Source organism: Aulostomus chinensis, chromosome 22, assembly GCF_037954235.1.
Source record: "Aulostomus chinensis isolate RoL2024-O1b breed Wild chromosome 22, RoL_Achi_v1.0, whole genome shotgun sequence".
NCBI lineage: Eukaryota > Metazoa > Chordata > Actinopteri > Syngnathiformes > Aulostomidae > Aulostomus > Aulostomus chinensis.
This window is the reverse complement of record NC_141341.1, coordinates 12,216,092-12,232,483: the sequence shown is the minus strand read 5'-3', so window position 1 is coordinate 12,232,483 and position 16,392 is coordinate 12,216,092. Positions and strand designations below refer to the sequence as shown.

At 44.1% G+C, this 16,392-nt stretch overlaps 1 protein-coding gene across 1 annotated transcript; it reads right to left on the bottom strand.

Annotated features, from left to right (window-relative positions):
* Positions 1–4,989: 4,989 nt before the first annotated feature.
* clspn (claspin) lies at positions 4,990–15,781 on the bottom strand. The gene is made up of 24 exons (XM_086194054.1): positions 15,499–15,781; positions 14,691–14,808; positions 13,906–14,306; positions 13,185–13,334; positions 13,029–13,082; positions 12,874–12,946; positions 12,665–12,767; positions 11,949–12,556; positions 11,664–11,852; positions 11,409–11,566; positions 11,132–11,313; positions 10,941–10,993; positions 10,607–10,797; positions 9,915–10,458; positions 9,747–9,780; positions 9,485–9,563; positions 9,222–9,397; positions 8,897–9,058; positions 8,569–8,690; positions 7,786–7,907; positions 7,586–7,706; positions 6,672–6,745; positions 6,292–6,450; positions 4,990–5,368 (listed from the first exon to the last, which is right to left on the bottom strand). Exons 1-24 carry the CDS (start codon positions 15,523–15,525, stop codon positions 5,243–5,245), a joined length of 4,026 nt encoding a protein of 1,341 aa, XP_086050180.1. The 5' UTR covers positions 15,526–15,781; the 3' UTR covers positions 4,990–5,242.
* Between the last annotated feature and the right edge of the window lie 611 nt (positions 15,782–16,392).

Here is a 16,392-nt window from a genome sequence, read left to right as displayed (position 1 = left end):
TTACCTTTTTGCTGGTTCGTTGGTCGCTGGAGAGGCTGGCCACTGCCCCCTCCCAATTCTATCCCTCCTCCTCCTCCTCCTCAGACGCTCCTGTGTTTATCCTCCTCCCATCCCGTCCCATACCCCCCCCCCCCCCACACACACACACACACACACACACACACGTTCCGGGAAAGAAAGAAAAAAATCCTCTGGCTGACTAATACCGTTTCCTAAACTGGGCTGGAACAACAGGAAAAGGGAACAATGGATGATGAGATGAGATCACGGTGGTGTGGGAACATACAGTGCCGGCGAGAGTTGGGGAGCGTGAACGCAGCAGCAGGCCTCCTCGGTCTCATGATGGCACACCGCTAACTCTATGTCATGGTTCCTCATGAGAACCTTCACTTCATTCAGCACTGGTGTGACTAACTGGTTCTGGATCAGCTCAGCGACTTATGAAGTGCCTCAAAACCATCATTCATGAAGATAAAGAGGGAGAAGAGGCTCATAAACAGGATAGGATTGATTGCTCCCAGTCAATTCTGGAGACGTGGTAGTTGTAAGACCATTAAAGTGATAGTATCGGTCGTCCGATGGTAATTTTTACTTCCTCTGTGTACTTTATTTCTACTCGGTCTCCATTCACTGCAGTTGTTGGGCAGATTACTGCAGTTCCTTTTGCTGTGAAACTCCAGCCGTGGTTTGTGGGTTAAAAAAACTTCAATCAGCGTGAAAGCTTATATATAATGGATGAAGTTTCATTTTTGGTTGAACTCTTAACCCTTCCTTAAAATGAATCTGATAAAATACCTTTAACTAATAAAAAAAACAACAACAACAACCTTAAATTAGTATTTGCGTGTTTTGATAGGATAGATTCATCACGTTTGTGCCTAGTTTGAAGACGTTTTCCTGAGATGCGCAGTTAACAGGACAGGACAAAAAAAAGATCCCCAAATGGCTCCAGAGCAGGGGTACTCATTTTTAAGTGTGTTTTTGCCAGTAGATGCTGTGTCACTTCTAGTTACAGCATTTATATATTTAGCTCACGAGGTAGGATGGGCTGTCAAATAATCAGAGGATTCCTAGTTGGATTCCTGGCTGCTCCAGAGACATCGGAGACGAAAAAGAAACCACACACCCTTGTCTTTCAAGGGTCCACTTCCTTTTTTTTTTGGTGAACTGAAACATTTTTGAACTTTTGCAAACTCAATGTTTTTAAACCTTTGCTAGCATAAAATAAACAGAATTTGAATGACGTCAGTTGAGGATGATTTATTCCTGATGAATAGCAAACAAAATTCCGCGATTAAATCTCCAGAGCATTAATAGGACTTTATACTTTATTAGTGGCTTTTTCAAGGTGCTTGTTATCATTGTTTCTCTCCAGCCTGATCATGCCCAGCCTGTGAAAGTTGCTGAGAAGCATTCTGGGAAATGCAGTAAATCACCATATTTCCAGCCGGCATTGCATATTTCATCACTGTGACAGTAGAAGCTTAAAACATGTTGTAGGATGGATTTTTAAAGCTGTCTTCAAAATAATACAACAATCTCAGATGTGTTTCACATATCTAAAATGTTACCTGTCACTGTTGCATTGTGGGTAACATTGTATCTCCAGTACTTGCAGAGGGAGCAATGCAGGATTAGTTACAGTGTCTCTAAACTGACTGCTTCTATGATTGTCAGTCTCAGATGTGTGTGAGTGTGTGTGCATGCTAGTGTTTTCTAGAGGTGCGTGTGTGTGTGTGGTATCGGGAGGCTACATCAGACAGACTTAACAAGTGTTCACTGTCTCTCTCCTCTCTGCTCCCATCCCCCTGACATATCGTCGCTGCCGGCAGAATAACTTGTCGCCCCTTCTTCTCCATGCGTACACACACACACACACACTCTTCCATCCTTACTGCTCCTCATCCTCCCCCCTCCCCCTCCACCCTTTTTTCTCCTTCAACAACATCCCCATTCAACTGCATCAGCTCCAGGCATCCTCCCTCCCTCCTTCCCTCCCCATCGTTCACCAGTAGCCTAAGCACATAAAAAATACATCAAACACAGCCGTCCGCCCAAGGCCTCGTCACACGCAAAATCATCACTCCCTCCATCTCTCTCTGAAAAAAAACCCCAAGTTACAAAAGACAACTGCAGAGGACACTGATAGAAAGAGAGATAGACTGAACTTGGAGGGTTGAGGGTCATCTGTAAGGCCTCCTGGGGAAAAAAAAGATTAGTGTAATGTTAACACTAACCCCCCCATCCCTTTTGACACACACACACACACACACACACACACACACACACACACACACACACACACACACACACATATAGAAAGAGTAAAAAAGGAGCATGACTTACCTTGTGCATAATCAGACCTTGTTTGAATTGTACACAGCCTGCAGCAGCCTGACCCATTTCCCTCAGTTCAGCTCCACATCTGCTCCAGCACCAGTCTCGGCTGTGACAGGGGCCGAGGGCATCCAGCAGCACCCATGGGCTACACTGTCAGATCACCGGTGCAAAGACATGCACAGACACTGTAAATAGAGGCCTGCCGGACCCTGAGCTCACAGCCAACACTCTTAAAAATCATCCAGGACGTGCTAAATTGAGACAGCAATCCAGCATCGGTGGCTTTGCACGATAATTATACCCTTTTCATTTCAAGCTTTAGATGTGAGTCGACACACACTCGTTGAGTGAATACATCGTGGCACAAGTGCACCAACAACACACCCCTCGGTGCTACAGCTCTTGTTTTCTTCAATTATTCCACTCTCTGCCCTCTTTCATCTTCATAATCGGAATAAAACCAGATCCGTGTCCTCTAGATATTTAGAAGCCGGGCATTGATGCCAAAACGTGTAACCTTCCTCCTTTTTTAAGTCTGGTGTGAATTGGGAGTTCAGGGGTTTTTAGCTCTACTGCATTGACCTCGTAATTCCCTCTCAGGGCAAAGGGCGGGGGGGGGGGTGGTCGTGGTGGTGGGGTTTAAATGAAGTTGTGAGTTGAGGACGAGCGCGTGTGGTGTTGATGTTGAGGATGAGCGAGGACAAAGCGGAGGAAAAATAATTAAGGAATAAATAGCAAAAGCCGAATTGCTCTCAAGACATTAACAAATCTAATTAGATCTGATTTACTGACCCCGCAAACAGACCCTTAGGATCTGGAATCATGTTTAGCTCCATTAATTGCATAATAATAGCACGATAATAATGATACGAGCAGCTCATGCCAAAATACCCTTTTGTCCTTAAGCTCCTTTAGATATTTTACGGGACTTCTGACAAACACAACAGGTGGAAATAGAAAGTTTAGCCAGGTAAAAATAAACGACAGCAGGATTCAGCAGCTGGCTCTGAACAGGCCCCTCCACGGGGTTCATTCCAGACCCTCCTGGCATTGGCCCCTAATGATGTGTAATGGGGCCTCCTGTGTCCCATCCTAACCCCAGGACCTCCTCCTAATCACCGTGGTTGCTAATGAGATGGAGAGAGATGAAAGGGCTCCTCGCTCTGTAACTCCGGCCTATTATTAGCTACTTACCAAATCATTAGCTCTAAAACTGCGATTATGCTTGAAAGCGAGTTGAACAAGAGCCTGTAAAAAGTGGAGATTTTCAATCAAGGGCAGGTGGAAGGTGGGGGAAGCATGCATGAGGTGGATTAACACAAAAATCTACACCGCTCTGCTAGAATTGTGCCTTCTGATCACCAAAACACCTTGCAGGAACCTTTAGGAAGACATTTAACGCCATCCCTCTTCAAGCCTGCGGTGTCGTCTCCTGGGGAACGACAAGAGGCCTGACAAACAAATGTTTGTGGAGATCACCTCTCCACAAAGTTGTGACTGTCCTGGGAGCAGAAAATAGAAAGATTTTGTAGTTTGGAAATGGAAGGAAACAAGCTGAACAAGGCGAATGAAAGGGGCTTTTTGTGTCAGGATGCTTTTTTTTTTTTTTTTTTTTTAAAGAAAAGAATAAAAAGATTCTGTAATACTTTACTATAAGGGTGCATTAATGACGGTTGTTTAATGCTTAAATTATACAAGAGCGCTGAATAAGCATTACTTAAGCATAACGAACCATTTATTAACGCTCTAAACATGCTGTAGACCCTCATTGTAAAGCGAGGAAATTGTTCCTTAAATAACCCTAACATCAGTAATCCCAGAGTTAACATGATCATTACTAAATTATTACTAGACACATTAGATTACAGCTAACTAAGGATTAATCAATCATTATAAATGTAAAGCATTAGCTTAGTTAAAACCCATATTAACGCATACACACGTAAAGAATATCTCTGATACTTGTACACCTTTAGAGACATTTTTAACAACTAATACATAATGCAACCCTTCAAAAGAGCGACGAGAATTGCAGAATACTTTTCACTCTGTATCGCGCAACCAATTTGTTTTAACCTGCGCTTTGTTGACGGCCCCATTTCTTCAGTGTGCAACTACTTTCAGCAAGCTTGACATTAGCAAAATGCTCTAATAGTTCACGGAGGCAAAGGCATAACAGAATTCCAGTGACAATAAATTGTGCTTTCATCTTCACAAGAAAGCATTCAAAATAAGCTCTGATGTTAAAGCATGGTGTCACTGAACAGGAGGTTTTTTTTTTTGAATGTTTAGATACATTCATGTTTAAACATTTAGTGCTTAACAGCCAAGCATCCCAACACTGACCTTCAGGACATATGAATACTATTATTATTCCATATTTAGCTTAACTGCTAACTGAGTGTTAGCTCAGAGTAGCATGATGTAGTTTAGCTGAGCAGCAGCGCCCTCTGCTGTCAAGAAGTGATTACATACATGTTCACTCGAGTCCGTTCATAGCAGAATTAGCAGTGAAACAACTAGTTTCCACAAGATTGGAACAAAAGAACGGAAATACAGCATGTGGCGGGAAGACTGTGGGTTAACAGTTAAAAGTCAAATAAACACACACCTGCCACACATCCGCACACTGCATCCCGTTTGAGAACAAATCCAATTACAGGAGCGTCTTAAAATACACTTTTATTTACAATGTAAAAGAAATACATTTAAAATCCTTATACAAAAAAAATCCTAACCATTTAAATCCAAATGAATCCTATTTACAAGATAAAACATTTTTAAATGGACAAATAAAACGCGATGTCCAGATCAGGAGTGACTGGAGACAGGTGGTCATCTCTGATGGTGCAAGCGGAACGGACAGAATCACATCTCAAGGATCCCGTCAGTGGATGTTCAGTCAGTGATTTAGGAAGTTGAAAATGCTTCTCTGGAGGCCTTTCGTCTGTCCCGTAGTCGTGTTCTCCTTGCAGACCCTCTTGGCTGCTGGGTTCATGGCCTCCTCGTGGCTCCTCTTCTTCATCGTCTGAGGATCACACACATCCAAAGTCTGCACTCATCACAGAGGCTCTTCTTGAAGAAGACGTTACCTTGGTAAATGTGCAGCTGTTGACATGTAGCGCTCACGTTCACATCTTGAGCAACACATTGCCTGTTAACAGGACTGAATTTGTTCGTTGTGGGCTTTAGCTCCACCTAGTGGCACAATTTTACAACTACACCAGTCACTTTTTTTCCAAACACATGTTTTATGTTTATCTGAGAGGAATGGGCCCCCATTTCCTAATTTCATTCTTGAAACTCTCTTTAACCCTCATTTTAGTCTTACAGGCAGGAAGCGAGCCTGACCTGCATTTGTAAGTCCTTGCTCCTGACATCTATTGTGCATCTCTCTGAAATCCTGGGTAATAGAATGTGACAGGAGGAACACAAAAGATGTCAGGAGAAAGGAATTAGCTTCCTGCCTGCTAGACTAAACTGTCGGTTAAAAAATAAATCCCAAGTGTAAGAGCCAATTTGCACACAAGATCATTTCACTAATGAGGCCCTACCAAGTCCCGCCAGAGTCATGAAGAGACAGGCTTTGGAGATCTAGAAAGGTACAACTTGTGGCTGTAATCGACCCAGTTCCTCTTCACTCCACCATTCAAGCCGATAAGACCTGCATTCTATTAAGTAAAAGATTTTTAAAAGCACATGGTTCCAGTGGCCTTGGACATTGCTTTCATGTTGGTAGTCATTTCAGGAAGGTGAGTGATTTTAGCTCACATCTGAGCTTCCAGCCATGCGGCTCTGAATACCTTTTGTATTTGTTTCTTTTTTTCCCCTTCTTAAACCTGCTTGTTCCTCCGTGGTGAACAAATCGAGGCGGCTGTCGAGGTCTGACTATCGGCGTTGACATCTGCACCTACGGGATGCCATTCACTCAACACCACTGCTTTCACTCACCGGCTTCCGAGGAGCGTCTGAGGAGACGTCCTTCTCAGGAGACAACGTTTGAAACAGGAAGCCGCGGCTGTTTCTGGGTGCCAGAGGATTCCCCCCCGATATGGAGGCCAGCTTCTGCAGGACGGAGGGGGGCTGACTCAGCAGCGAGCCTCTTCGCGCCTGCAGGAAGTCAAACACGCGTCTGTCATTGTTCACATCAGAGATTATTAGGAACTCTTTGTTAAACGTATTCAGTCACGCCTGTCATCCCGCACCATCACTCTCACCACGACAGTTTCTGGTGGTTCGGATGTAAATACAAAGTATTTCTTTTCTCTAGTGCAGACAAACATCTCCTCTCTGGAAAAAGCAATCAGACGGCAGCTCAACTGCATACATGCCTGTATAGGTTTTGAGGGTCTCTGGAAGGGGTTGAGGGCTGTCATCTTTTCTGGTTGCGGAGCCGTTGGGAGCTCTGCATTAAAGATCGGGAAGAAGTGCGATAAGCCTCAATATTTCTGATACCATAAAACGTTTCAGAAGTTTCTTCACGCGTGCTTGTATGTGTTTGGAGACACATTAAGCACAGAGGAAACAACTGTCTATTTCCATGAAAACAAGATATTTTTTCCATCCAAAATGTTTTTTGTTCAAAAAAAAAATTAATTTCTTCATGTGCTTTCTTGCTTGTGTAAAATACATGTGTGCTGTTTAAGATTCAAGAATGTTCAAGAACATTTGTCTCAGAATTTTGATAATTCAGAAATCTTTTCTGTAATCATCATTATTATTATTATTATTATTAATCTACTTCGAGGCTGTGCATTAAAGCTGTCAAATAGTTAAATACTGTAGCGTTTAATTTGATTCGATAAGATCTGAGGGTTTTCTTTTTCCCAGAATCACACAAATGCCACAACTGCTGGGAAATGAACGCCGGAGCAACTTGGGAGATGAAGGTTGACAGCAGTTTCCCGTCTGTGGCTGGTTATGCTGAGTTTTCTGGGACATGTGCCATGTTTGGTGCAAGCTTTGTGTTTTGTGTGTGTGTGTGTGTGTGTGTTTGTTAAAGCACATCAGGTGATCAAAGAGCGCAAAATTTCTTTCAAAAGGTGCGATCACCTCTCGAATCTCTAACCCTCTCAACATTTGCATATGAGCAAAACTGAAAACTTGACTTTTAAATGTACAATCTATTTTATTTATAACTGAAGTTACCAAACGGGGCTCCAGTGTACTGTTTGCTTGATTGTAAATTTGCCTGGGAGGGTTTATGGGTCATGGGATTTCTTGTGTGGCCTCCTATCAAACCAACCTTTCCTCTGTAGAGTCTTGGCAGTCACTTTCTTGGCCAGCTTCATAAACCGGCTGTCTTCCTCTCCAATCTTATCATCATCATCATCCAAATCATCCCCCTTCTTGGCCTTCTGTTCTGACTGTGAAGAGTAAAAATAACATATCAGAGGGGTGGGGGGGGCTTAACTCAGCTCTCTGGGTTCTTCACGTTTCATCTACCTGTTCCCTGAGCCACTGTTCTCTTTCCAATCTCTCCTTCTTCCTCTGGACCTCAGTCTGGTCCATGTCTTCATCTTCCTCCTCTTCCTCAGCTCCTGTCATATCCATGTTGAAACCAGCATCTGGAGGGAGGATGACAAGGAAGCTCTCCATGAGTGATCGGTTCCAAAGACATCTTTACAGATTTTGAAATTGAATTTGAATATTTGATGGCTTGTCAACGTCACGTTACAAATATATATGAAAAAATACAATATCAATGAATCTCAGATGTTTCTGGCTTGGTGAAATATTTTACATTCATCACTGAGCCTCCAGAAACTTATGAAAAATAATTTCTCATCCAAGTCTTCAGTGGTCCAGGAACCCCTATGGGTCCTTGAGGGTCTGCAGACAAGTGGGGAATAATTTACTCTCATTATTGTTTAAATGTTTGTGGAAAGTTTTTGACACGGACCACTAAATAAACATTTTTTCCCCATCATTAAAAATATTGTTGTGCATGTTCTCATAATTTTCTCATGTGTGGGTCATTTTGTTCGTTTTTTTTTAACAGTTTCTTGCTCGATTTCAGATAATTTCTTGCCAATATTCTCATGGTATTATAACATGAGAAAAAGATTAATTTCATAGAAAAAGGAGATTTGTGTATTCATCAAAAAACAAACAACATCATAAAATCTACATTCTGAAACTGACTGAGAAAAATGCAAAACAACTAAAACATTATCCAACAAAATTGTACAATTTCCCCTAAAATATATTTTTAAAGGGTGAACTTGCCGATGTTTTTCCAGCGGAAGTGGCGAGCACGTCCCGGGCCATCAGAGTGCAGATCTCCATCCGCTAAGTAGCGCTCCTGGTAGAGCCTCAGACGCCGCTTGTCGTCGTCCAATACCTGCTTCCTTTAAGAGCAAAGATGGGTATTAAAAGCGTTGTCTTTGTTTATTGCTGCAACAGGTTGTTATTAAAAATCAAACAGTAGAAGAAGTAGCTCTTCTCCACGGAATCAGCCCGTACTTGTAATAAAACACATTGTTATAGTTGAGAGTATCATGGCAATGCTGAACAGACTTGCTCAGAGGATGGTGAGAACCCATCTACCACTCACATGTGGATCTTGTTAACCTGATCCTGCAGCTCTTCATCGGAGGGAAGATCTTCAAGGAGCTCTTCTTCCTCATACTCGCTCCCTCTGTCACCATCTTCATCGTCGCTACCCAGGTCACTGCCGGACAACTCGGCCTCTGAGTCCAAGTAGTCGGTCAAACGCCTGTGAACGGGAGGAGAGTCAGACTTGTGCTGCTGGCTAGACGGTGGATTCAGCACCGGAAGTCACACGTGACTAATAACGTAAGTAGCAGCAGTTGTCAGTTATTGTGTTCATTGTCATATCTGCTACATGAAAAAGGTTGATTTGATCCATCATCACTTACATTTTCTTCTTTTTCTTTCTTTCCAGTCCGGGTGCAAACACACTGTTCATCTCCTCCTCTTCTATCTCATTGTCTTCCTCTTCCCTTTCGTCGTCTTCCTCCTCTCCTTCATTGTTCTCCTCGTCGACATCATCATCCTCCTCTTCACCAGCTTCTGCGTCATCCTCGTCATCCTCCTGTAAAGCCACAAGTGACTGGGTTTGTTATTCCCACCAAAACACAACAGAGATGATGGAGTTTGTTCCCTGCACATATTTACTTACCACATCTGACAACAGGCGGAACTCACAGTCCTCCTCCTCCTCCCCTTCTTCCTCCTCTTTTTCTTCTGGTTTCGTTTTACTTCAGAGAGAGAAATCACAATGAAAATCTCCACGATTCATCCTATTGTCAAAAATGGAACTGGGGTTTTGAGTAAAGGGGGGAAATTTGTTCATAGGATTACTAATTTGACAGAATTACAAAATGTGATCAACTTTAACAACAATGGGAAATGAAAGACTGCATCAGGTATTTGTACGTTACCGGTCTTGTGCTGGTGAGGCTTTATGTGCAGGACCTAAAATTGTCAGATAAAGATGTCAAATATTAACATTGTGAAGGATATTTAAAGCACATGCTGACAGCACAGAAACTATACAAAAATAAACACATAATTTATTCAAATAAATAATTTGGCACACACTCCTCTACCTGGACTGGGGAATTTGCCAGAACACAGCCCTAAAAGCTGATCCATGGTATTGTCAGTATCCTCATCCTGATCCTCCTCCTTAGACTTCTCAGTTCCCGCCTGCTCCTCTTCGGTCTGCGTGGGTGGAAACGCCCCCGAGCACAGTCCAAGCAGCTCGTCCACCTGCGTTATCCTGGCATCTCCTGCTGTTCCTCCACTGGAGCTTCCTTCCATTGTCCCAAAACTCCCTGAACACAAGCCTAAAAGTTCCCCCATGTTGGCATCCATCGCATTTTCATCCAGGCTGTCCAGGACGAGTTGTCTCTTGTGGGAGCGGGGCACACCGGGGCGGGGCCCCACGTTAAGGAAGCCATCTGCATCGAGTAACTGCGAATGGGCATCATCCTCCAGGGAAAAGCGACCTTGAGAATCTCCTCCTAGACTGGGGCCGGTTGCTGCTCCACCCAAGGGCCCAGAGTCTGCACCTGGGGACGTAGGTGCATACAAATCTTGGGAGTCTTCAACTGGGAGGCAGAGAGAAGGCTCGGAGAGTTTGCCTGAGCTCTGTTGGACGGAGAGGAGACATTACTGAAACTATTTTACTGTTAAAGCCCTTCATTATATCAACAAATACACACAGCACACAGTCAAATCCCAACCTCTTTGATGGAGTTTTCACGATCAAACAGAGAGATTGAATATGAGCTCTCACCTTTGAAGCAGAGCCGAGGAAGCTGGGCCTGAAGAGGCAGGGGGAAGGGGAGCGGAACATGGCGGAGCTGGAGACGCCTCTTCCTGCACGCTGATGATTGACAGGTTGGTAGGAGGTGATCATGGAGCCCGCCAGCTCAAAGCTGCTATTGTGGCTGTTGTCCTTCACCAGGGACAGGGAGTCGTCCTCTTCTGGAGAAAAGGATATAATATGGAGAGAACTCTTTTATGTGCTGTCAGAATGGGAACTACTGTCACTATGTTAGTTAGTTTTGGTCAAATACACAAGACAACAGCACATTTTAATTACGCGTTGGTTCTGGGAGTGAACTTACCCATCTTATTACTGCTATCTTGTCCAGAAGGACCAGACCTCCTTCCACTATCACTGAAAAACAAAGAACTCATATGAAGCTTCACTTACTCGATAAACACACAATACATACAAACAGATCTGAACATGCAGATATGCACAGACACACAAGGTCTTCATCTGCAGAGTGATATTTTGCTGAGATCTGTTTACCCGGTGCGAGAGCAGGAGTTGCCGGGGAACAGCAGGAGGGTTCCGTCTGTGTTAACGAGGTCAGGGGTTAGCGATGGTCCGTTCAGTACCACAGAAGATGGACTCCTGACACTCTGGACCACACTACCTTCCTCCTCCTCCTCATCTTCACCATCATCTCCACCCAATAAGTCATCTACATCCTGAGACAAAGAAGAGCAGAGGGGATGAAAATACTATGGGGCAAATATAACATTGTGAATGTAATATTAAAAAAAAAAAAAAAAAAAAAACATACTTCTTCATCAGACTCGTCTGTCATTTCTTCCTCCTCCTCTTCCTCTCCACAGTCTTCATTGTCAAGACGATTCAGCTCTGCCTTGCGTGCCCTCTCCTCTTTTCTCCGCTGGGCCATGGCGAGCTGCAGTCGTTGCTTCAGAGTCAACAATCGCTCACCTACATGAATAGGACAAGCGGTGTGAAATGAAAAAGAAGAAAATCCCCAATCCTAAAACACTCTTATCAATATAACCCGACCAGATGAAAACCATACCTGGTTTGGTGACCACTGGTTCCTCTGCACCCTCTTTAACAGTGACAGTGACTGACTCAGAGTGCAGCTCTTCCTGGCCAGATGATGTGGTGTCTTTGCGGATGATGTTGAGCTGCATTGTACGTTCTCCTTGGGGACGAGCGGGTGCTTGGATGTGGCGAAGGTAACGTTCCTTCAGGGCCTCAACACCTGATGGAGGAAAAAGGATAAAAAAAATTCCTTTAAAAAGACAGCGCGGTGGCAGGGGGCTTCACGGAGTAACTCTAAATAAGCGTCATGACTTACCCGGGTGGAGCTGTTCAGGCTCCAGCTGAACAAAAGCTCCGTCATTAGCACAGAGTTTAATGACGGGTGGGGGGTTCAATCCGAGCTCCTTCAGTCTTGCCAGTTTGTCCTTCTTGGGCTTGGTGGGTTGCTGCACTGAGGGCTCTGCTGCAGCTGGATCAGTGCTCCCAGGCTGGGTGGCTCGAGGTTCAAATAAATCTTCGGAGTCAACCTGTTCTTGCTGGGCTTCAGAACCAGACAAGGCCTCAGTTTGGTTCTGATCCTGGGGGGCAGCAGAAGATTCTTGTCCAGAGGTAGACACAGGTTTAAGTCCAAAATCTGTTGTGACAGACTCCTGCAAACTCTCCGAGAGATAAAGCATTGGGCCCAATTCCTGGTTGGGATCTGAGGGCTCGGTAGCTTCTTTAGCCTCGCTGAGGCTCTTCTGCTGTGGGGACGAGGTGGCGGCAGGCTCGGGCAAGGGCTGGAGGTGAGTGCAAGGGGGGTTTTGAGAGGTAGAGGAGTCCGGCTCTGTGGACGGCTGCTGCTGCGGATCAGTGGGAGGGTTTACAGGAGGCGGGGGTGGCGCTGACGACGTCTTCAACATCATGGCTGAATACCTCGTGGATCTTAACGGGAAGATTAGGATATATTCATTAATTTCTGTGGGTCATACATGGACATGAATCTGTTGAAAAACCTTTAGTCAGCGCATTAATGACGTTGTTTGTGTTTACTTCAACAGTGCCATGGCAGAACCCTCGGGTCTGGCTCTCTTCTTAAAAAACTCGTAAATGCTCTTTGGCTCAGGGACGTGGTAGGGAAGGCCAAGTTCTGACTCTAGGGGGAGAAGAACAAGTTGAAGATGTAATCCAATACACTTCTCCCTTTCAAACATGAAGACATTTCAATGATAAAAGAATGAAAGCGTGTCAAGAAAACTGACCTCTGACGAGCCTCTGAGACTCACTGTGGAGCTGCCTCATCGCCTCTTTGCTGGCTCGTGCAGCTTTTCTCTCCTGATAACAAGAAGTTGTCCATTTTTTCTCTCTTTGAATGAGGGTGCTCAGTATTAATGTTAAAGCATCTGACAGTACATACCACACGTGCGGGTTTTTCTGGTCCATCTTCATCTTCCTCATTCAGGAGAGGTTCCTGCACCAACATTTGAAACTGATCACATAGAGGCCGAAAGAGACAACAGAACAAAAGACCTATTGATTTAATAATACCATCTATAAAGAGACATTATTTTACCTTATGTTTTTTCATCTTCTGTTTGATTGCGGCACGGATGGAATCCAGAGACTCTTCCTCCTCCTGCTCCTCGTCGAGACCTGTGTCAAACAGATCTGTGTCGCCCAGCAGACACCCGCTGTCATTCAGAACCCGAGGAAGAGGAGCATCCTGGGAACGGATCAGTCTCTGATTAATATAAGCCGTAACGGCCTGCAGTCGTTTTTCTACCATACTCAATTCTGCCTCACATCCTCCTTGATCAGCGCTATTAATTTCGTTTGCCAGCAGGATTATATAAAAACTGAGAAGGTGAATTTCCCCAAACTTGGTGGAAGGGTTTCAGAAGAATCTATAAATTTGGGGGTGGATTAGTTTGACATAGCAAAATGGCCTTTTTCTTTTACACAGGATTTGGCTTAGGTCTGTTGTCCCACATGTCACCAAGGAAAACCCACTACGTTCTGATGATGATGTCTGCAAGTGATCATTAAGCGACCCTTTTTGGGCCCTGCGAATGGGGGCACGGTCATCAAGGATGACTCGTGATCCCCCAGAAGAACCTTGAATGGATTTGCAGGAGACAAGTGGACCCAAACTATGCAACTGAGTCAATGCTCCACACATCACTAGCGAGCTGCCTGATCCTCTCGCTGCAGGCGTTTCTCCCACACATTTGTTCAAGCGTTTCATTTGTCTGTAAAGTAACCCATCTACTCTCCAGGTTAAACTACGCACTCACCTCATTCGATTCAGAAAAACTCTTTTTCTTCAGCTTTTCCACCACTTTGTTGTGTTTCTCCTTTTTCTCTCTGTGCCTCTGGCTCTTCTCTCTCTTCTTCTCTTGAGCTGTTTCCACTCTCTTGTTCTCCTCCTCTTCATTCCATTTCTCTTGCTCCGGCTCACTGTCATCACTGTCCACCGGCCCACGGATTATCCTCTTGCTCTTATGCACCCTTTTGTCTTGTGTCTCTTCTGGCCCTCCAGTGTCCATCTCATCACCGCTGGAAGCAGACAACACCAGCGCCTCAGCCATTGAGACGCTGGACTGAACAGCTTCCTCCTCCTCCTCACTGTCACTATCTCTGATGGCGTTACAGCGAGGCTTTCTGTGAGCTGTGATGTCTTCGTCATCCTCAGAATCTGAAAACAATTCATTATTAAGAAACCAGAAAAAGCATAAATCTGAGCCTAGACTGAACTCTTTGTTTTCCTGTATAATTTGCTTAATTGCTCACTTTTTCTTAAAAAAAAAAAGAGTGACATCGTTATTTCATTTTCATCCCTGTTTATTTGGTTCCTTGAAAGAAATGCGATTCAGCTACACAATTTATCTTGAAGCAAAGCTGTAAAGTGCTTCGGTATCTTTTATTTATTTGGGATACAAATACTAGTGTGACTGCTGACTTGCTTCAAAGCTTTGTGTTTAAGTGTCCATTAACACCCTTAACATTGACTCAAACTGGGCCTTCATTTTCACAGCCCAAAGTGTCTGATGTTGAATAATCTATTGTTGTGTAACATCACCTGTATGCTCGTCTCTATTATTAGCCACTTCTGGCACCATCTCCTCAGCAGGAGAACCCATTCCGCTGTCTGAATCGCTCTCTGGAGCTGTCCGGGCCACAGCTGGAAGCTCCTCAGCCTGGGTACGAAAACAAAATCAAATTCAACCAAATATTTTCTTCTGAACTCAGAGACACCACTATATTTCCTAAGGTTTGTAGTATTCCTGTTAGATATAACTACTCAAGGCACACTGTGAAAAGTAGATGCATGAAATTCAAGCGTAGTAGCTGGCCAACATTAGAAAACCTAGCTGTGTAACTTAGGGTAACTTCCATCGACATGCTACTTGTCAGGTATTCAGTGTGTATTTGCATTTCTCGAAATAAAGAAAAAGAAGGAAATGTGTGCAAAGTTCATGTGAATCCCGGAGGTCGGTGTGGTACCGTAGTTAAATGAAAGGTAAAGGACCTTAGCGCCTAGCAGTGACCCAAACAATGGGGACAAAACCTTAACATGTCTGCCAGAAACTCCCGTATGAGTTAGAAATTTACGCATATATGGCATTTGAAGTGAACACGTAGAAATGTCAGACAATGCGACCAGGCCGCTTCAAGCACCACCATTTCCACAGGCTAACGAACTCTATAGTCAACCTAAGTTAGCCGGTATGCTAACAGGCCACAGGTAACAATAACAGAAATATCCCTAATTTTCCAGACCTTGCCAGCCTTGGCACACTATTCAACACGAATGGAGAGAAACATATCAGGTAATTTAACGGCAGGTAAATGTCCAAAACGAGGTAACCCCGAGAGCGTTTCCTCACCTGTTGTTCAGAAAGAACCAGGCTCATCTTTGTCTGCCGGCTAGTTCACGCTCTTAAGTGGAAGAAACCAACGTCTCATCGAATCGCAGCAGCCACAGAAGAGGCTCAAGAGTAGATGTCTACGGGACGATGTCTATTCTAATCCTTTAAAACGCATTTAAGTAGCGTTTAGCTCGGCTTCCACTCTTACTCCCGCCTGTTCCCCGCACACCGAATAGAAATTTTGATCTTTCGCGCGCCGTGACAGCTGGCCCGCAGTTTTTCGTCACCGGGGTGTCAATCGCCCCGTTCTCACTTTCCCATTGGTCCGTTGAGGAATTTGTGTCCGCCCCTTTTGACGACACTGCGTTGCCAAATTTAAACATCGGGACTGCCCGAGCGGGCGGGGTGCTGGTAATCCTTTGGTGTGCAAACGGTATTCCACACGTGAAGCATTCGTGTGATCAGTTTTATGACACAAAACAGAGTTCCACGGCCGCGGAGGAAGTCAGAGTTAATGTTTTTGAGCAAGTCACGTCTAACATTATTGAGCTTACAAAAACATTGTTGAGAAGTTGGAGCTTTTCCGAATTTATAAACTGAACTGCAATACATAGGTGAAGGTGTAGTTTCCTTGTTACAGAGAGACTCAGCTTTGAGTTTCCAGAATTTACTTCAAATCAGATTTTTTCAATAGAAAAATTCGAGTCAAATTTTAAAAGTAAAATTTTGCTTATAACTTAGACAAAAAATAAAATTTGAGATTATAATCAACATTCAATTTACTGACAATTATAGAAACATTTAATTACAGGGAGGCATCATCAAATTCGCTTTAATTCACAAACCTTAACTCCTATAGCAGCATAGTGCTGCCAGGAGTTGGTAACTGTCCATCCCTGATTATATGTTTCT